This window comes from Stenella coeruleoalba (genome assembly GCF_951394435.1).
Source record: "Stenella coeruleoalba genome assembly, chromosome: 15".
NCBI lineage: Eukaryota > Metazoa > Chordata > Mammalia > Artiodactyla > Delphinidae > Stenella > Stenella coeruleoalba.
In genome coordinates this window covers 29713395-29736210 of record NC_137161.1, presented here as the reverse complement: position 1 = coordinate 29736210, position 22816 = coordinate 29713395, and the positions used below count along the sequence as shown (strand labels likewise).

The window sequence follows — 22816 nt, the reverse complement described above, 5'->3', positions numbered from 1 at the left end:
TTTTAACTATTTTAGATAAGGTGACCTGTCAGGAGCCATGTTTGGCAGCTGGTAGAAGATGCTTAACAATGACTTAACTGAGGTTTACTCTCTCTTGGAAAAGATGTCTATCTAGAGGAGGGCAGGCTAGTCCTGGTATGAAGTCATCAGGGAACCAGGCCACTTCTGTGTTTGTATTTAGCAAATGGATTCCACTTTCTTCATAGCTTCATGGTCACAAAATGGCTGCAGGAACTCTAGCTATCAGGTCTGTCAGGCAAGAAGGGGAAAGAAAAGCAGCAGCTTTCCTAGTTGAGTCAGTTCTTTCCCTTCAGCAAGCTTTCCCAGAAGCCTCCACCTGATCGCTTTTGCATGTCTCATTGGTCAGCTCTAGAAGCAAAGGAGCTGTGCCTATTGCTGCTCCAAATAAAATTGGGATACTATTGGGTTGGCCAAAAGGTTCATTCGGTTTTTTCCGTAAGTGGCTCTAGTAGTGCTTAGTTGTCCTTAACTTCATTCGAAACAATTTTGTTAGATTGTATTATGACAGCTATCATATCAGCATGTATTTAAAAAAAAAAACTTATCAGGACTTCCCTGGTGGCACAGTAGTTAAGAATCCACCTGCCAGTGCAGGGGACACGGGTTTGAGCCCTGGTCCCGGAAGATCCCACATGCCATGGAGCAGCTAAGCCCGTGTGCCAGCCACAACTACTGAAGCCCGCACGCCTAGAGCCCGTGCTCCACAACAAGAGAAGCCACCGCAATGAGAAGCCCGTGCACCTCAACGAAGAGTAGCCCCTGCTCGCTGCAACTAGAGAAAGCCCATGCACAGCAATGAAGACCCAACGTACCCATAGATAGATAGATAGATAGATAAATAAATTTTATTTAAGTAAATAAAAAATGTATCAAAATTTGTGAATTTTTTTGTAGCCACTTTAATATTGAAGATGGAAGAAAAACAATATTTTCAGCATATTATGCTTTATTATTTCAAGAAAGGTGGAAATGCAGCTGAAACGCAAAAAAAAGATTGTGCAGTGTATGGAGAAGGTGCTGTGACTGATCAAATGTGTCAAAAGTGGTTTGTGAAGTTTCCTGCTGGAGATTTCTCACTGGACAATGCTCCACAGTCGGGTAGACCAGTTGAAGTTGATAGCAATCAAATCAAGACTTTAATTGAGAACAGTCAACATCATACCACGCAGGAGATAGCTGACATACTCAAAATATCCAAATCAAGTGTTGAAAATCATTTGCACCAGCTTGGTTACGTTCGTCGCTTTGATTGGGTTCCACACAAGTTAAGTGAAAATAATCTTCTTGACTGTATTTCTGCATGCGATTCTCTACTTAAACGTAACGAAAACATTCTGTTTTTAAAACAAATTGTGACGGGCGATGAAAAGTGGATACTGTACAATAATGTGGAATGGAAGGGATCGTGGGGCAAGTGAAATGAACCACCATCAGCCACACCAAAGGCCAGTCTTCATCCAAAGAAGTGATGTTGTGTATAAGGTGGGGTTGGAAGGGAGTCCTCTATTATGAGCTCCTTCTAGAAAACCAAATGATTAATTCCAACAAGTACTGCTCCCAGTTAGACCAACTGAAAGCAGCACTCGACAAAAAGCGTCCGGAATTAGTCAACAGAAAATGCATAATCTTCCATCAGGATAACGCAAGACCTCATGTTTCTTTGATGACCAGGCAAAAACTGTTACAGCTTGGGTGGGAATTTTTGATTCATCCACCGTATTCACCAGACATTGCACCTTCAGATTTCCATTTATTTTGGTCTTTACAAAATTCTCTTAATGGAAAAAATTTCAGTTCCCTGGAAGACTGTAACAGACACCGGGAACCTTTGCTCAAAAAGTTTTGGGAAGATGGAATTATGAAGTTGCCTGAAAAATGACAGAAGGTAGTGGAACAAAACGGTGACTATGTTGTTCAATAAAGTTCTTGGCGAAAATGAAAAATGTGTCTTTTATTTTCACTTAAAAACCGAAGGCACTTTTTGGCCAACCCATTATTAGTTAAAAAAAAAAGGGGGAGAATGGATATGGATTAGGCACCTGTTTGTCCCTACCACAGAGAGGTAGCTGTGTGGAATGAAAGTTATATTGCTTAGGATTACTAATGGCTGTGATGAGCTACATGAAAATGCTGGGAGAAAATTCAAGTCATGGACTAGTTAAATGATGCCAACACATTTTCAGTCGTGTGTGTGTGTGTGTGTGTGTGTGTGTGTGTGTGTGTGTGTGTGTGTGTGTGTGTGTGTGTGTATCCCTTCAGTTTGAGTCACTTTATGGTCACTGGTTAACCATGCTGGTCATGATAGCAGTAATGTTGCCTTTGCTTTTTACATTGCAAGTTGTTGCTCCAGAAAGGACATCAGTGGGAAAGGACATTTATTGACTTGAGACACAGCCTGCCTTCTTGGCTTTCTTCCAAGTCTGTTTTATGGAGGGAATAAATAGTTGCCACTTTAATGCAGGGCCAGCTTTCTTAAGCCCTTAAACCCTTTTCTTAGCAGTCCTGCAGTAGCTCCTTGTAATCAGTACCTGAAGTCTGAATTAATGCTGATATGATAATATGTTGTATTACTCCTGCTGTTGATTTTCCCCCCAATATTTTATTATGAAAACTGTTTGGAAGTACAGAAAAGTTGAAAGAATTGTTCAGTGGACATTCATGTATATTCATACCTAGATTCTCTGCTTAATGTATTTGCTCTGTTTGCCTTATCATATAGTCATCCTGCTATCCATGCATCAATCCATCCTATGTTTTAATGCTTTTCAAAGTAAGTTACAGACATTGGTATGCTTCAACCCTAAACATTTCCTGGATTTGATTTCATAATAAGAAGAATGCTCTCTATTTCAAGTGACAGAAACCCAACTCAAAAGATTAAAGTAAAAAAGGGAGTGAATGTATTGGCTTACTTGGCTGGAAGGAATAGTGAGGGGATAAGACTTGTAGGAAGACCTGTAAGAACTAGGGCCTCAGGAACTGGAACCAAGACTCTGCTATCAAAATAGTTGCCTCTATCCATAATAACCTGAAATCCACATTCTTCCTGCACTGTGACCCTAGAGGCCATTTCTCTTCTACCTCTAAAATAGGAAATCCCTGGAAAGGACTCCAGCTGACCTGGCTTGCTTCTGGGTGAGTCATGATTGGATGCTGTGGCAGAGAAGGGGCACAGTGTATGTTACCAAGGGAAATGAAAATGGAAAGCATGCTAAGTGAAGTATATGCCTCAGAAAGCTTTCCATTTGTTCTCTCATGCTGGCATAATGCTGGTGTTTGACTAGGAGAGTACAAAGGAGAACTACAAATGCAAAAGTCCTAAATAAAATAATATTACAGCTAGCCCTTCATATCCACAGGTTCTTCATCCATGGATTCAACCACCCCAATCAAAAATATATTTTTTGGGCTTCCCTGGTGGCGCAGTGGTTAAGAATCCGCCTGCCAATGCAGGGGACACGGGTTCGAGCCCTGGTCCAGGAAGATCCCACATGCCGCGGAGTGACTAAGCCTATGCGCCACAGCTACTGAGCCTGCGCTCTAGAGACCATGAGCCACAACTACTAAGCCCACGTGCCACAACTACTGAAGCACGCACACCTAGAGCCCATGCTCCACAACAGGAGAGGCCACCGCAATGAGAAGCCCTCACACCACAACGAAGAGTAGCCCCCCATTCGCCGCAACTAGAGAAAGCCCAGGCACAGCAACAGAGACCCGATGCAGCCATAAATAAATAAATGAATAAATGGGGGAAAAATATATATTTTTAATTTGAGAAAGTTCCAAAAAGCAAAACTTGAATTTGCTGCACACAAGCAACTATTTATATAGCATTTACACTGTGTTTACAACTGTTCACTTAGCACTTATATTAGGTATAAGTAATCTAGAGATGATTTTTTTTTCTAATTTTCGGCTGCACTGTGTGGCATGTAGGATCTTAGTTCCCCGAACAGGGATCGAACCATGCCCCCTGCATTGGAAGCCAGAGTCTTAACCACTGGACTGCCAGGGAGGTCCCTAGAGATGATTTAAAGTGTACCAGAGGATGTACATAGGTTATATGCAAATACTATGCCATTTTATATAAGGGACTTAAGCATCTGCAGATTTTGGTATCTGAGGGGGTCCTGGAACCAATCCTCCATGGATAACAAGGGACAACTGTATAACAATGAAAATTCTAACCACACATGGTTTAGAAGTTATGGGGAAACAGGTACTCTGTTATATTGTAGGTGAACGTTTTAAGGAGACGATTTGGCAAGATCTATCAAAGTTTTAAATGCAGATACCTCTTAACCTGGCAATGCTAGTCTCTACCTTGCAGAAACTTTAGTACTTGTGCCAAAGATGGCTATATAAGGTTGTTCAATGAAGCATTGTTTGCTATTTGCAAAAATAATAAAAATCCTGAATGTTCAATTATAGTGTCTGGTTAAATAAGCACAAAAGAACATAGTACAACAGTTTTAAAAATGAGGTTGTGTTCTATTTACTAGCTTGGAAAGATCTTAAGGTACAATGTTAAGTGAAAACACGTTGCAGAGCAGTTACATATGTCGTTATTATGATTATATGTAAAACAACTCTTTCCCCAAAAAACTCACCCAAACTATGTATTACTGAGAGATTCACATCACATTGTTCACAGCAGTTTCATAAGATAAAGTGATTCAGATTGGTATGAGGATTCACTTTGTAAAACATTCAAAGCACAAAGCATATAGAATATAAGGAGGATTATTCATGTTTTAATTGTTTAATTTGAAAATCAAAAAGCATAAATTATGGAGGAAAAACAGGCAGAAATAAAATTTTCAAATTTTCTCCTTCATTTCCAGGGAACCAGGATAATGAAACACAAACAAACAAGAAAATATATCTGGCTGTGTATACAGTAATTGTTATAAAAGCAGTGAGCAGTGAATTAACTATTATATATAAAATGGAAGATGGGGAGAACAGAGATGATTGTTTAGAATTCAGAAATATTGTATCTGAGGCTAACTTTATTGTCAGGAAATCAGTGAGATATATCAGGAGAAGTTCAGAGTCAGGGTGCCTGGTCACTCAGGTCCTGGGGCTGTTAATCTTTACTCAGCCTTGTGATCTTGGGCAAACTGCTTCTCTTTGGGTCTTGTTTTTGTCTTGTCATCTGTCATGTCTAGATTTTGAGCCTGAATCCAAGGAAAGTGAGAAATACAGTATAGTATACAAGCAGCATGTTTGATATAAATAGTATTACTGGGTATATGTTGAGTCTACAGGTATTCTAAAGGAGGAACTTTGTAAAGTCGTGGGTGACCACAGGCCATCTACCCAGGATGTGCCACCTGTGCTCAGGTAGACCTGGAAGCTACAGGGCAGTGCTATTGCTGGGCTTGGTGTGTGTTTGAAAGTTTCTATTGAAAAAAAGGAAAAAAAGAGTGGGTGGTTACACAACAAACTCATAGTGGTGACCTCCGGGGAACAGTGAAGACTTTAGTTTTATATGTCATATTCCATTTTTTTAAATAAAAAAGGATGATAAATTAATATTTTACATAATTCAAAAAGGCACTAACATAGGTTAATTCTGGGTGCTGTAAATATGAGTGATTGTGGTTTTCTTTATACTTACCAGGTATTTTTTTGTTTTTTGTTTTTTTTTCGGTACGCGGGCCTCTCACTGTTGTGGCCTCTCCCGTTGCGGAGCACAGGCTCCGGACGCGCAGGCTCAGTGGCCATGGCTCAGGGCCTAGCCGCTCCGTGGCATGTGGGATCTTCCCAGACCGGGGCACGAACCCACGTCCCCTGCATCGGCAGGCAGACTCTGAACCACTGCGCCACCAGGGAAGCCCTACCAGGTGTTTTTTAATAGGGAAATACTTCAGTAAGTGAAAAGTTTAATGGTTCAGTGACAAATAATAGGCTATGTTCTGGTTAAAAACTAAATTTAGGAAGCAAGAAAATATTCAAAGGAAAAAAACTAAATGTAGTTCTACCCATTAGACAAGAAAATACTATGATAATGTTTTACTCTGGGAAGAGGAAGGTCTTTCTACATTTTATATGCTTTCACTTTGTTTTACTTTTCCCTTTCTTTATTTCCCAAAACACTTGCAGGGAAAAAAATCCTCTTTTTGCTCCTGTCTTCAGTATTGTCTTGGCTTCCCACCGCAGTAGTTGGGGAGCTGTTTGTTTCCTGGTCACATGACCTGTTAATGCTTTTTGTCACTGGCTGATTCTAAGTTTGAAAGCCCAAGAGCTCTTGGTAACCGTGGTAGTCAGCTAGGGTTGCGCAGTGGACCAAAGGACCAACTTAATGAAATATTTGTCATGTAGAGAATGATTGCAAAATGAATCTTATATTAAACATGAGAAAGTGGGGAGGGACAGGCAACCATTTCCCAGGGAAAGAAGTTTTCTTACTTTAATCTTAGTCATCTTGCAGCTTAAATTCTGCTACTTCCAAACCCTGAGTTACTCCACATCTCCTTACCTCCAGCTCCAAATTTTTATTATGAAAATGTTTGAACAACACAGAAAAGTTGAAAACATGGTACAGTGAATACTCTATGCCCATCGCTTAGATTCACCAATTTTAACTTTTTACCTTATGTGCATTCTTTACTTTTTCTTTTCTTTTCATTCTTCTTTTCTGTTAAACGGTTTTCAATTTGCGGATATAATGACACTTTGCTCCTGAGTACTGCCTCATGCATCTGCTAAGAAAAAGGACATTCTACTTTGTAACCACCATAATATTATCTCAGCTAAGAAAATTAATAGTCAATTTGAATATGCCCTGGATAATAGATAATAATATAATAATATATAATTATTACCTATTATACAAGGCATATTCAGATTTCCTCAGATGTCTCATAGATGTTTCCCTGGGTTTTTGTTTGTTTGTTTAAATCGAATTAAGGTTCATAAATTGCATTGTCTTATTATTCTTTAATCTCTTTTACATAAGAAGAGTTCTCCCTCTCTTCTTTCTGTTTTACATCACATTGGCTTTTAACTTAAAATTTAACTTAAAATTTTTTTAATTATGGTAAAATACACATGAAATTTACCATCTTAACTGTTTTAAGTGTACAATTTAGTGGTATTAAGTACATTCACATTGTTGTGCTACATTCACCAGTATCTATCCACAGAATTCTTCATCTTGCAAAACTGAAACTGGTACCTCTTAAACAGTAACTCCTCACTCGTTCCCTCTGGCCCGTGGCAACCATCTTTCTACTTTCTGTCTTTGTGAATTTGGCTGTTGTAGGTACCTCATAAAAACGGAATCATATAATATTTGTCCTTTTGTGACTGGCTTATTTCACTTATTATAATGTCCTTAAAGTTCATCCATGTTTTAGCATATGTCAGAATTTCTGTCCTTTTTTAAGATTGAATGATATTCCATTGTATTATGTATATACCACAGTTTATCTGTGTCCATAGACATATGGGTTGCTTCTACCTTTTGACTATTGCAAATAATGCTGCTATGAACTTGGGTGTACAGATATCTCTTTGAGTCTTGCTTTCATTTCTTTGGGGTGTATACCCAGAAGTGGAATTGCTGGATCATATGGTAATTCTGTGTTTAATTTTCTGAGGATCACTGTGCTGTTTTCCACAGCAATTGCAATATTTTACATTCTCACCAACAGTGCACAAAGGTTCTGATTTCTCCTCATCCTTGCTAAACTTTATATTTTCTGCTTTTTTGATAGTAGCCATGTTAATTTGCATGGCAGTAATACCTCGTTGTGGTTTTGATTTGCATTTCCCTGATGATTAGTGATATTGAGCATCTTTTATCTTTTCATGTGCTTATTGGCCATTTATGTATCTTCTCTGGAGAAATGTCTATTCATGTTCTCTGCCCATTTTGAATTGTTTGTTGTTGTTGAGTTATAGAGGTTCTTTATGTATTCTGGATATTAGCCTCTTAATAGATATATGATTTGCAAATATTTTCTCTCATTCTGTGGGTTGTCTTTTCACTCTGTTAATTGTGTCCTTTAATGAACATAAGTTTTTAATTTTGATAAAGTCTAATTTATGTATCTTTCCATTTGTCATCTGTGCTTTTGGTGTCATTGGAAAATGACAAAAAATCATTGCCAACTCTAATGTCATGACGCTTTTCCCATATGTTTTCTTCTAAAAATTTTATAGTTTTAGGTTTACATTGAGGTCTTTATTCTGAGTTAAATTTTGTATATGGTGTAAAGTCAGAGTTTGAATCCTTTTTTTTTTTTTTTTTTAATTTGCATGTGACTATACAGTTTTCCCAAAACCATTTGTTGAAAAAAACTCTCCTTTCTCAATCCTGGTACCCTTGTCAAAAATCATTTGATCATGAGCACATTATAGTAAGTGAAATAAGCCAGTCACAAAAAGAGTTTATTACTGGGCTCTCTATTCTATTCCATTGTTCTATAATCAGTGGTCCCCAGCCTTTTTGGCACCACGGACAGGTTTCGTGGAAGACAGTTTTTCCACGGACCAGGTGTGGGGGGGATGGTTCAGGGGGTAATTAATGTGAGTGATGGGGAGCTGCAGATGACGCTTTGCTCACTCGCCCGCCGCTCACCTCCTGCTGTGTGGTTGGGTTCCTAACAGGCTGCAGACCCTTACCGGTCCACAGCCCGGGATTGGGGACCCCTGTTCTATATGTCTATCTTTATGCCAGTACCAAACTGTTATGGTTAGCTTTGTAATAACTTTTGAAATCAGGAAGTGTTTCCTCCAGCTTTATCCTTTTTCATTATTGTTTTGTCTATTCTGGGTTCCTTGAAATTACTATGAATTTTAGGATGGATTTTTCTGTTTCTTCAAAAAAAGTTTCTGGAGTGGAGGGGAGGGATAAATTGGAAAATTGGGATTGACACATATACACTACTATATATAAAATAGATAACTAATAAGGACCTACTGTATAGCACAGGGAACTCTACTCAATACTTTGTAATGGCCTATAAGGGAAAGGAATCTAATAAAAAGAGTGGATATGTGTATTTGTATAACAGATTCACTTTGCTGTACACCTGAAACTAACACAACATTGTAAATCACTTATGACCCAATAAAAATTTATATATATATATATATATATATAAAACTATATATATAAGTTCCTGGAATTGTGATGGAGATTATATTGAATCTGTAGATTGTTTTGTGTAGTATTGATAGCTTAACAGTATTAAGTCTTCCAATGCATGAACGTGAATGTATTTCCATTATTGGTGTCTTCTTTAATTTACTTCAGAAATCTGTGAATGATTCAGTTTCTCTGAATCCTCACCAGCATTTCGGTATCGTCACCATTTGTTACGGATATTTTAGCGTTTCTAATAGATGTGTAGTAATACCTCATTGTGGTTTTAACTTGGATTTCCCTAATGGATAATGATGTTGAACATGTTTTCATGTGCTTATGTGCCATCTCTGTATCCTCTTTGAGAAAATGTTTTTTCATGCCTTTGGCCTGTTTTCTAATTGGATTGTTTTTTTACTGTTGAGTTTGGAGAGTTTCTTATGTATGCTGCTTGGTTAGGTAAGTGATTTGCAAATATGTTCTCCCAATCTGTAGCTTGTCTTTTCATTCTCCCAACAGGTTCTTTCACAAAGCAAAGTTTAAAATTTTGCTGAAGTCTAATTTATCAAATTTTTAATGGATCATACTTTTGGTATCAAGCCTAAGAACTTCATTAAATCCTAAGCCCTGAATATTTATTCTTTTTTCTTCTAAAGATTTTATAGTTTTATATCAAAATTTTTAAATCTATGATCTATCTTAATTTTTGTGAAAGTTATAAAGTTTATGTTGAGGTTCATGTTTTTGTCTATGGATATCCAGTTGTTTCAGCACCATTTATTGAAGAGACTATTTTTCCTCTATTGAATCACTTTCCACCCTTTGTCAAATATTAATTGGCTATATTTTTGTGGGCCTATTTCTGGCTTTCCGTTCCATTGATCTATGTGTCTGTCTCTCAGCCAGAACCACAGTCTTGATTACTTTAGCTATATAATAAGTTTTTTAAATTTTTTTGAATTTTATTTTATTTTTTTATATAGCAGGTTCTTATTAGTTACCTGTTTTATACGTGTTAGTGTATATATGTCAATCCCAATCATCCCAATTCATCCCACCACCCCCACCACCCTGCTTTCCCCCTCTTGGTGTCCATACTTATGTCCTCTACCTCTCTGTCTCTATTTCTGCCTTGCAAACTGGTTCATCTGTACCATTTTTCTAGATTCCACATATATGCGTTAATATAAAATATTTGTTTTTCTTTTTCTGACTTGCTTCACTCTGTATGACAGTCTATAGGTCCATCCAAGTCTCTGCAAATGACCCAGTTTCATTCATTTTATGGCTGAGTAATATTCCATTGCATATATGTACCACATTTTCTTTATCCATTTATCTGTCTATGGGCATTTAGGTTGCGTCCATGACCTGGCTTTGTAAATAGTGCTGCAGTGAACATTGAGGTGCATGTGTCTTTTTGAATTATGGTTTTCTCTGGGTATATGCCCAGTAGTGGGATTGCTGGGTCTTATGATAATTCTATTTTTAGTTTTTTAAGGAATGTCCATACTGTTCTCCATAGTGGCTGTATCAATTTACATTCCCACCAACAGTGCAAGGGAGTTCCCTTTTCTCCACACCGTCTCCAGCCTTTGTTGTTTGTAGATTTTCTGATGATGCCCATTCTAACCGGTGTGAGGTGATACCTCATTGTCGTTTTTTTTTTTTTTAAGATTTTGTTTTTGTTTTTTTGATGTGTACTGTTTTTAGTCTTTGTTGAATTTTTTACAATATTGCTTCAGTTTTTATGTTTTTGGTTTTTTGCCTGCGAGGCATGTAGGATCTTAGTTTCCCAGCCAGGGATTGAACCCACATCCCCTGCATTGGAAGGCGAAGTCTTAACCACTGGACCGCCAGGGAAGTCCCCTCTTTGTAGTTTTGATTTGCATTTCTCTAATAGTGATGTTGAGCAGCTTTTCATGTGCCTCTTGGCCATCTGTATGTCTTCTTTGGAGAAATGTCTATTTAGGTCTTCTGCCCATTTTTTGATTAGGTTGTTTGTTTTTTTATTATTGAGCTGCATGAGCTTATATATATTTTGGAGATTAATCCTTTGTCTGTTGATTCATTTGCAAATATTTTCTCCCATTCTGAGGGTTGTCTTTTTGTCTTGTTTATACTTTTCTTTGCTCTGCAACAGCTTCTAAATTTCATTAGGTCCCATTTGTTTATTTTTGTTTTTATTTCCATTATTCTAGGAGGTGGGTCAAAAAAGATCTTGCTGTGATTTATGTCAAAGAGTGTTCTTCCTATGTTTTTCTCTAAGAGTTCTATAGTGTTCGGTCTTATATTTAGGTCTTTAATCCATTTTGAGATTATTTTTGTGTATGGTGTTAGGGAGTGTTCTAATTTCATTCTTCTACATGTGGCTGTCCAGTTTTCCCAGCACCACTTTTAGAAGAGACTGTCTTTTCTCCATTGTATATCCTTGCCCTCCTTTGTCATAGATTACTTGTGTGGGTTTATCTCTGGGCTTTCTGTTCTGTTCCATTGATCTATATTTCTGTTTTTGTGCCAGTACCATATTGTCTTGACTACTGTAGCTTTGTAGTATAGTCTGAAGTCAGGGAGTCTGATTCCTCCAGCTCCTTTTTTTTCCCTCAAGATTGCTTTGGTTATTCGGGGTGACATCTTTAGGATTTTCTATATATAGTTTCATGTCACCTGCAAACAGTGACAGTTTTACTTCTTCTTTTCCAATTTGTATTCCTTTTGTTTCTTTTTCTTCTCTGATTGCTGTGGCTAGGACTTCTGAAACTATGTTGAATAATAGTGGCGAGAGTGGACATCCTTGTCTTGTTCCTGATCTTAGATGAAATGCTTTCAGTTTTTCACCACTGAGAATGATGTTTGCTGTGGGTTTGTCGTATGTGGCCTTTATTATGTTGAGGTAGGTTCTCTCTATTCCCACTTTCTGGAGAGGTGTTATCATGAATGGGTGTTGAGTTTTGTCAAAAGCTTTTTCTGCATCTATTGAGATGATCATATGGTTTTTCTTCTTCAATTTGTTAATATGGTGTATCACATTGATTTGTGTATATTGAAGAATCCTTGCATCCCTGCGATAAATCCCACTTGATCATGGTGTATGATCCTTTTAATGTGTTGTTGGATTCTGCTTGTTATTATTTTTTTGAGGATTTTTGCATCTATATTCATCAGTAGTCTTGGTCTGTAATTTTCTTTTTTTGTACTATCTGTCTGGTTTTGGTATCAGGGTGATGCTGGCCTCGTAGAATGAGTTTGGGAGTGTTCCTTCCTCTGCAGTTTTTTGAAAGAGTTTGAGAAGCTCTTCTCTAAATGTTTGATAGAATTCACCTGTGAAGCCATCTGGTCCTGGACTTTTGTTTGTTGGAAGAATTTTAATCAGTTTCAACTTCATTACTTGTGATTGTTCTGTTCTTATTTTCTATGTCTTCCTGGTTCAGTCTTGGAAGGTTATACCTTTCTGAGAATTTGTCCATTTCTTCCAGGTTGTCCATTTTATTGGCATAGAGTTTCTTGTAGTCTCTTATGATGCTTTGTATTTCTGTGGTGTCCATTGTAATTTCTCCTTTTTCATTTCTAATTTTACTGATTTGAGTCCTCTCCCTTTTTTTCTTGATGAGTCTGGTTAAAGGTTTATCAATTTTGTTTATCTTCTCAAAGAACCAGTTTTTAGTTTTATTGATCTTTGCTATTGTTTTCTTTGTTTCTATTTCATTTATTTCTGCTCTGATCTTTATGATTTCTTTCCTTCTGCTAACTTTGGGTTTTGTTTGTTCTTCTTTCTCTAGTTCCTTTAGGTGTAAGGTTAGATTGTTTATTTGAGATTTTTCTTGTTTCTTGAGGTAGGCTTGTATAGCTATAAACTTCACTCTTAGAACTGCTTTTGCTGCATCCCATAGGTTTTGGATCATCGTGTTTTCATTGTCATTTGTCTCTAGGTATTTTTTGATTTCCTCTTTGATTTCTTCAGTGATCTCTTGGTTATTTAGTAACTTATTGTTTAGCCTCCATGTGTTTGCATTTTTTACGTTTTTCTCCCTGTAATTCATTTCTAATCTCATAGTGTTGTGGTCAGAAAAGATGCTTGATATGATTGCAATTTTCTTAAATTTAGTGAGGCTTGATTTGTGACCCAAGATGTAATCTATCTTGGAGAATGTTCCATGCGCACCTGAGAAGAAAGTGTAATCTGCTGGTTTTGGATGGAATGTCCTATAAATATCAATTAAATCTATCTGGTCTATTGTGTCATTTAAAGCTTCTGTTTCCTTATTTATTTTCATTTTGTATGATCTGTCCATTGGTGTAAGTGAGGTGTTAAAGTCCCCCACTATTATTGTGTTACTGTCGATTTCCTCTTTTATAGCTGTTAGCATTTGCCATACGTATTGAGGTGCTCCTATGTTGAGGGCATATATATTTATAATTGTTATATATTCTTCTTGGATTGATCCCTTGATCAGTATGTAGTGTGCTTCTTTGTCTTTTGTAACATTCTTTATTTTAAAGTCTATTTTATCTGATATGAGTATTGCTACTCCAGCTTTCTTTTGATTTTTTTCTTTCTTTTTCCATCCCCTCACTTTCAGTCTGTATGTGTCCTTAGGTCTGAAGTGGGTTACTTTTAGACAGCATATATATGGGTCTTGTTTTTATATCCATTCAGAGAGCTTGTGTCTTTTGGCTGGAGCATTTAATCCATTCACCTTTAAGGTAATTATCAGTATGTATGTTCCTGTTACCATTTTCTTAATTGTTTTTTTTTCATTTGTTTTGTTTTTTTTGCGGTACGCGGGCCTCTCACTGTCGTGGCCTCTCCCTTTGTGGAGCACAGGCTCCGGACACGCAGGCTCAGCAGCCATGGCCCATGGGCCCAGCCGCTCCGCGGCATGTGGGATCTTCCCAGACCAGGGCACGAACCCGTGTCCCCTGCATCGGCAGGCGGACTCTCAACCACTGTGCCACTAGGGAAGCCCTTGGGTTTGTTTTTGTAGGTCCTTTTCTTCTCTTGTGTTTCCCACTTAGAGAAGTTCCTTTAGCATTTGTTGTAGAGCTGGTTTGGTGGTGCTGAATTCTCTTAGCTTTTCTTGTCTGTAAATCTTTTGATTTCTCCATCGAAGCTGAATGAGATCCTTTCTGGGTAGAGTAATCTTGGTTGTAGGTTCTTCCCTTTCATCACTTTAAATACATCATGCCACTCCCTTCTGGCTTGTAGAATTTCTGCTGAGAAATCAGCTATTAACCTTATGGGAGTTCCCTTGTATGTTATTTGTTGTTTTTCCCTTGTTGCTTTTAATAATTTTTCTTTGTCTTTAATTTTTGCCAATTTGGTTACTATGTGTCTCGGTGTGTTTCTCCTTGGGTTTAGCCTGCCTGGGACTCTCTGCGCTTCCTGGACTTGGGTGGCTATTTCCTTTCCCGTGTTAGGGAAGTTTTCGACTATAATCTCTTCAGATATTTTCTTGGGTCCTTTCTGTTTTCCTTCTGGGACCCCTATAATGTGTATGTTGATGCGTTTAATGTTGTCCCAGAGGTCTCTTAGGCTGTCTTCATTTCTTTTCATTCTTTTTTCTTTATTCTGTTCTGCAGCAGTGAATTCCACCATTCTGTCTTCCAGGTCGCTCATCCGTTCTTCTCCCTCAGTTATTTTGCTATTGATTCCTTCTAGTGTATTTTTCATTTCATTTATTGTATTGTTCACCTCTGTTTGTTTGTTCTTTAATTCTTCTAGGTGTTTTTTTCTTTCATTCTTCTAGGTCTTTGTTAAACATTTCTTGCATCTTCTCAATCTTTGCCTCCATTCTTTTTCAAGGTCCTGGATCATCTTCACTGTTATTATTCTGAATTCTTTTTCTGGAAGGTTGCCTGTCTCCACTTCATTTAGTTGTGTTCCTGGGGTTTTATCTTGTTCCTTCATCTGGTACCTAGCCCTCTGCCTTTTCATTTTGTCTGTCTTTCTGTGAATGTATTTTTTGTTCCACAGGCTGCAGGATTGTAGGTTTTCTTGCTTCTGTTGTCTGCCTTCTGGTAGATGAGGCTATCTAAGAGGCTTGTGCAAATTTTCTGATGGGAGGGACTGGTGGTGGGTAGAGCTGGGTGTTGCTTTGGTGGGCAGAGCTCAGTAAAACTTTCATCTGTTTGTCTGCTGATGGGTGGGGCGGGGTTCCCTCCCTGTTGGTTGTTTGGCCTGAGGCGACCGAGCACTGGAGACTACAGGCTCTTTGGTGGGGCTAATGTTAGATTCCGGGGGTGGGGTGGGGCTCATGCCAAGGATTACTTCCCAGAACTTCTGCTGCCAGTGTCCGTGTCCCACCAGTGAGCCACAGCCATCCCCCACATCTTCAGGAGACCCTCCAAGAATAGCAGGTGGGTCTGGTTCAGCCTCCTATGGGGTCACTGCTCCTTCCCCCTGAGCCCTGACACACACACTACTTTGTATGTGCCCTTCAAGAGTGGAGTCTCTGTTTCCCCCAGTCCTGTCAATATCCTGCAAACAAATCCCGTTAGCCGTCAAAATCTGAATCTCTGGGAATTCCTCCTTCCTTTGCCAGACCCCCAGGTTGGGAAGCCTGACGTGGTACTCAGAAACTTCATTCCAGTGAGTGGACTTCTGTGGTACAATTGTTCTCCAGTTTGTGAGTCACCCACCCAGCAGTTATGGGATTTGATTTTATTGTGATTGTGCCCGTCCTACTGTCTCATTATGGCTTCTCCTTTGTCTTTGGTTTTGGGGTATCTTTTTTGGTGAGTTCAAGTGTCTTCCTGTCGATGACTGTTCAGCAGTTAGTTGTGATTCCAGTGCTCTCGCAAGATGGAGTGAGTGCACGTCCTTTTACTCCACCATCTTGAACCTGCCTCTCTAATAAGTCTTGACATCAGGTAGAGTGATTCCTCCCACTTTATTCATTTTCAGAAAAGTTTTAGCTATTTTAGAATGTTCCTTTGCCATTCCATGTAAGTTTTAGAGTAATCTTTTCTGTATCTACAAAAAAGCTTGCTGCGATTATGATAGGAATTGTGTTAAACTTGTACATTAATTTAAGGAGAATTGACATCTATATTATGTTGAGTCTTCCAGTCTGTAAATAAAATATGTCTCTCCACTTACTTATATCTTTTTTGGTTTCCTTTATCAGTGTTTTGTAGTTTTTAGCTTGTAAGTCCTGTGCATGTTTTGTTAGATTTATATTTAAATGATACTGTATTTTTAATTTTGGTTTCTGTGTGTTCATTTATACGGTTGGTTTTTATATGTTGATCTTGTGACTTTGTTGAATTCACTTATTAGTTCTCAGATTTTGTTTTTTGTAGATTCTGTGAGATTCCCTGCATAGGTCATTATGTCATCTGCAAATAGCAATAGTTTTATGTCTTCCTTTTCTATCTTTATGCCTTTTATTTCCTTTTTTTTTTTTTTGCCTTATCGCATTGGCTAGAACTTCCAGTATTATGTTGAATCGGAGTAATGAGAGCAGACATATTTTTCTTGTTCCTCATTTAGTTCTTTCACCATTAAGTATATTCCAAACTTTGCTTTGGAGGTTTTTTGTAGATGTTCTTTATCAAGTTGAGGAAACTCTATTTCTAGTTTTCTAAGTGTTTTTATTATGAATGGGTGTTGAATTCTGTTAGATGATTTTTCTGCATCAATTATATGGTTGTGTGATTTTTTTTTTCTTCTTTAGCCTATTAGATTGTGGATTATATTGATTGATTTACCAGTAGTGAAACAGCCTTGCATCCATCTTGGTCATGGTGTACAATTCTTTTTGTATGTTTTTGAATTCTATTTGCTAATATTTTTTTTTTTTAAACATCTTTATTGGAGTATAATTGCTTTACAATGGTATGTTAGTTTCAGCTTCACAACAAAATGAATCAGTTATATATACACATATGTTCCCATGTCTCTTCCCGCTTGCGTCTCCCTCCCTCCCACCCTATTTGCTAATATTTTATTGAGGATTTTTATATCTATATTCATGGTAGATATTGATCTGTAGGTTTCTATTTTTTGGTACTATCTTTGGTTTCGGTATTAGGTGGAAGATTGTGAACATCTTGAGGGAAGACAGTGATAATGACCACTAAGTCATGGACTTGGGGTATGGGAACATCAGAAAGAATCCAGGCAGGGAAAGAGAATCCAAGGAAGGGAAGTGGTGTTGTTTGGCTGGATACACTGTTGCTCGGGTGAGTGTAGGGCAGTGTACCGGAACAGAGGGGTGAGGATGAAATCTGATTGTTATGGATGGAACAGTTACTGTAGTTGGTTTATGGAGGATCTTAGATAATAATGATGTGGTAGGGCTGGGAATATGTTGACTGTAGGGAAAAAAATTAATATAGGAGTGTTAGGGAATGAATACTGGAGACAGATCTTGGACCTGAAGGTGATGTGGACAGACCTTATGGAAAGATCAGTCTCAAGCAGGAAAGTGACCAGCTCTCTCTCGGACTTCTGGGAAGGAGGAGGGATTGATATGGAAAGCATGGGGTCCTTAGAAGTGATATTAACATCTGGTCATGTCTCTCCTTATGCTTTGTTTGGGAGGAAGGGCATATGCCTAAAACCAATGGAATCAGAGATCTGCACAGAAATGGGAGCAAGTACCATCTACTGACACTCTCTGTGGGGGTAGTTATGATGATACATCAGAGCTTCCTTTAGGTCCTTAGGCCAGTTTTTAGTTTTCATCTGTTTGTTATTTGTTTCGTTTTTAACAGACCAATGATGACCACAGTTAGCACAGGTAAGTGTAGAAACTCTTCTTTGATTAAACTTCAAAATTGAGAAGTCATTGGAAGTCCTTCTGGTCAGCTGCTCAGTTCTAGTCCTGTCCAGCATTCATCATGAGAGGGCCTTTGGCTCCATCCTTTGTTGAGCCAGAGAGCCACTGACCATCAGTTTGTAATCAGCAGTTCAGACTTAGTCTTCAGACCACTTCTGCCTAATCTCTTCCAAAAAATAGAAGAAAAAAGAATACTCCCTAATTTCTTGTTATGATTCTGATACCAAAGTCAGATAAGGACCAGTTTCCATCCCTAGCAGTCGTTCCCTTCCTCATGCCTTCATATGCTGGCACTCAGGAAGCTGATTTCTGTTCTTATTGCAGCTGCAGTCGACTCCGCCAGGTTCAGAGCATCCTGACCCAGAGCAGCAAGTCTCAACCCGATGGAATCCTCTGCATCCTAGGTCAGTGCTTTTAACAAGGTGGGACTCAGGGCTGGGACAACTTGGCTTCTGTTCACAGGAAGATATTAATAATAGTATCATCACTGTGAGATAAGCTGTGAGTTAGTATTCTTCTCCCAGCTTTTGTTCCCCTGAGATCTGTTGCTGTTTTAATGAGGTCAGGTGAGATATCAGTGAGATAGGGAGCCTGTACCACAGAGCAGGCACTTTGTACATGTTACCTCATTTCTGCTCACAGCAACCTTACAAGAAGCAGTGTTGTCCCTTTTTTACAGAGGAGGAAACTGAGACTCTGGGAGATCAAACAGACTTGCTCAGGGCCATGGAGTGGCAGAATTCGGCATTTATTTGTTCTTTAACACTGTTTTTATTATGAAAACACATCATATAATTTAAAAATTAAGACATTACACAAATAATAATGAACAAAATTTTCTAATCATCCCAGTTACCCAGTCCCACTCCCCAGAGATAATATCAACCATATTTTTTTTAACATAAAAGGAAACATTTTATGTATATTGTTGTTAATCTAATTGAAAATTTTTCACTTGATAAGTATATCTTGGAGATTTTCCTATGTCAGGTCAATCTCCTTCTTTATCTCACTTTCATTTACATTCACAGTATTGAGTCATAAAACTTGCTTAGGTCAGGTGTTTGTCTGTCAATCACCCAATTTCCTTCCCAGAAGCGAACCACTTTCTTGTTTGTCCTTCCTCAGATAGTCTATGCATAATTTTATTTTTTCACTTAATAGCACTTGCATTTAAACTTACGATAGGCAGTGGGCAGAGTGGTTAAAAACGTGCACTCTGGAGCCAGGCAGGTTTTGGGTTTGAATCTTGGCTTCATCACTCACTTAGCTAAGAGACATAGTTTATGGTGGCCCTAGAATTCCAGTCAAATGCTGAAACAACACTCACTGGATTCTCTTTCCAGCTGCAGCCATCAAGGTTGTGGGGGCTGTCTTTGCCATGAATTTACTTATGAATAAAATCACCTGTTTGTTACTGTTATTTCTGTTAGTTAAGGCTCAGCCTAGTAAATATAGGCAGCATAAAATCATGTGGGCTACTTGAATATAGAATACTAAAGGATCGAGAAAAAAGTCTACTTATAAAAATATCACGAGACTCTCTCTATATATTTATATATATATACACACATATTTATATATATTTTTTCAATGAAAACACAAATGTTGCAGAAATTGATGTTTGAAGTTGGGTGTGAAGATTGAGGTAAAAACTTAATAAACCTTCAGGACAGGGACTTCCCTGGCGGTCCAGCGGTTAAGACTATGTGCTTCTGATGCAGGGGCTGTGGGTTCGATCCCTAGTCAGGGAACTAGGATCCCACATGCTGCGTGGTGCAGCCAAAAAAAACCTTCAGGACAAACAGCTGTATGTGAATGTGAAGCAAGAAATCAATGAGGCACTTGTGTGTTTTTTTTTTTTTTTAACATCTTTATTGGGGTATAATTGCTTTACAATGGTGTATTAGTTTCTGCTTTATAACCACTTGTGTGTTTTTAAACAGCTTCTGGGGTTTAGTGAATTCTGCTTTTTTGAGTAATTAGAGTTATCATAGCATCTCATGGTTGGTTGTTTGGTTGGTTTAATCTGTCCTCTAGCCTCTACAGTATCCTTCTGAGCAACTCTGACTCAACTCCTTCCACTTTGGCATTTTTCATTTAGTTATTAGGGTGTAGGAGATGTTCTCACTGAATTTCTGCTAACCTTTTTTTTAAAACAGCTTTATGGTGGTATAATTCATGTATAGTAAACTGCATATATTTCAAGTGTACAATGTGATAAGTTTTGACATATGTGAAATCCCTCTTTTGGGATTTTTCGTATGTTTTTCTCATGCTTAGACTGGGGTTATGGATTTTGGAGTGCAAGACCAATGAAGCAACATGCCATTTTCATCACATATCAAGGATACATACTAACAAGACTTTTCACTGTTTATATTGACTTTGATCACTTGACTAAGATAATATTTGTCAGGTTCTGCATTGTAAAGTACTCTCCCCACCCCTCCTTCCATATTGTCCTCTTTGGAAGGAAGTCACTATGAGCCCACACTTAAGGAGCAGGGATTATGCTCCATTGCCTTGAGGAGGGTAGTGTCTACATAAATTATTTGAAATTCTTCTGCATGGGATATTTGTCTCTTCTCCCCCATTTATTTATTTATTCAATCGTTTGTTTGTATGTCTTCATGGAGATTTATTTTATACTTTGAGTTAAAATCCAGTACTACTTCATTTATACCTTAGGTTATAACCTACTACTACTTCAGATTGTTCCAGCCTTGGCCGTTTGGGGCTCTTTCAGTTGGTTCCTACATCCCTCCCTTTGATATATCTCCATAAAAGTTTTAGTTTATTTAGTACTTCTGTACTTTCTGACACTATAAGATGCTTCAGTCTTATTTTGTATATTACCTGCTTCAGTCCTAGAATCAGCTATTTCTCTAAGAAGCCCTGATTTCTTTTATTGGAGAATGGTATTAGAAACCAAGATCTGGGCACTGGGTATGCTCTTTGCTACTGGGATGTCATTGCTTTTAGGCCCTCTCAGCTGACAAAGTAAGGAAATATATGTGTGTACCTTAAGTGGTGTATATATACACATCTGTAAATGTTATATAACTGTCTCTACTGTATTAAGCTAAACATGAATTCATATTAGTGTTTCTAGCTCTAACCCATTACTACATGGATCATTCTAGCCTCCTTCTCTTGCTTATCTGTAAACTTCCACTCCACCAGTGAGAAACTTGGCACCTACCGTCTACCATCCATTTACTTGTTTAATTCCAGTATGCATGTTTAGCAGTATCAGATTTGTAGCCCAAAATTCCCCCATGGGAAACAACTTTATTAACTAAAGTGGTTACATATAGTATCTTTTACCTTTAATTTTACATGGTCAGTCTTTTTAATGTTAGCATTTTTTGTGGCAGTTTATGTAGCTGGAATCCTTAGAAGAGGACATGCTGCCCAGTCCACTGGTTATTTTTAACTCTGTAGCCCTTTCTACTTCAGGCCTTATGTAGGCCAGGTAATTTCTGCTTTTGAATCTTTTTCATCTCTTTCTTCACTAAAGTGTTGGATGGCATAAAAGAGGGTGTGCTGCTTTGATCTTGCTCAGAAAGAAGTCTTCCCATATTTGAAGTTCCCTGCCACAGGTGGTCTCTAAGCCCCTCTGGTCTGAATGCCCATTACTTTTCACTGGTCTGAATAACAACTGACAGTCCTGTTTCCCAGGCTCCAGCCATATTTCCATTCTTGGAGCTTCTTCTGCCCCAGCCCCTTCCTTTTAGCCTCACGTAGCCAGCTGCCTCCTGCCCTTGACATGTCCCTCTTGTCCAGAGTCATAGCTCTGGGCCTTCACAGATATCCAGGAACCAGGTAGTATATGTGCCTGTGGCATTGAAAGGCAGTTGTGAAGGCAGTATTTAATTTCCTTTTTATTAGTCTCTGACCCAGCCCTACTAGACTGTAAGCTTTGTGAAGACCATCTGTAGGCATGTTTACTACATGCTTCAGCACCCAGCAGAGTGCTAGGCCTTGGGCCTGATAAATATTTGTGAAATGATGGATGTCTGAGGTTTCATTCACTTGTCCTCTTTTTACTTCTTTGAGTTCTTTTCAAACCACCTTAATCCTCCTTTATTTAATTCCACGTGTTTTGGTAAAGGTCTCTTTGAGAAGAGAATACTTTTCTGATGCCTATTCCTATTCTAACTGAAAGTATTAAAAAATTTTAACCAACTATGGCAGGACTTGGACTATATTTTCTGGTTCCTTCTATCCTCAAGAATTGCTTTTGATTAAATTAACAGCTTCTATGTTCTGTGCTGTTTGACTGTCTCAACTATATAGATCTTGAATCCATGTAAGAGTACTTGATGCTGAGGCCTGCTTCTTTCAGAGTTGTTTAGTTTGGCTTCTGGCACAAAACTGGTCTGAGGTGCTGCCTTTAACTTAACCACTAGGGTTTTGCTGAGCAGGGGCAAACCGTTGGGACTCATATGTTCCCCGTAGTACAGTACAGCTGATCAAAACCTTTTTTGCCTTGCAGGAATCGATAGCAGGTACAATGAAGGCTGCAGAGAGCTGGCAAATTATCTTCTGTTTGGTTTGTACAATCAGAATACCAGTGATTTTGAGAAAACAGGGTTTTCTGAAGAGGTTCTAGATGGTAAGTATATATTGGTGAACTCTGTGTGAGAGAGGAGTAAGTGATATAGTACTTTGGATTCTTATTTCATGGACTTTTTATGGAAAAATATCAAATTTAAAATAGCCTGAAGATCCAGTATATTTTTGCTTTTTTTATTAATGAAAAACGACATTTCTTCTTTGCTGATATGTTAAGTAATATGCTCTGTAGGTTACCTGCTGGATTATAAGAGACTAGTGACAAGTAGTTTTCAGAGTATGTTTACTAGATCAATTGGTTTTAGAGGAAAAAAGTAAACATTAATATTTG

At 38.2% G+C, this 22816-nt stretch overlaps 1 protein-coding gene across 5 annotated transcripts in view; it reads left to right on the top strand.

Annotated features, from left to right (window-relative positions):
* The window catches only part of DNAAF9 (dynein axonemal assembly factor 9), a 149414-nt gene that overhangs the window by 7581 nt on the left and 119017 nt on the right, over positions 1-22816 (top strand). For 2 of the 5 annotated variants that reach the window (XM_079946548.1, XM_079946546.1), the window contains exons 2-3: positions 18229-18308; positions 22406-22525. In XM_079946548.1, the coding sequence (XP_079802674.1) occupies positions 18229-18308; positions 22406-22525 (200 nt within the window). Of the gene's footprint in view, positions 1-17678; positions 18309-22405; positions 22526-22816 lie in introns of those variants that run through there. The other 3 variants (XM_079946545.1, XM_079946544.1, XM_079946547.1) reach the window with 2 other exon arrangements.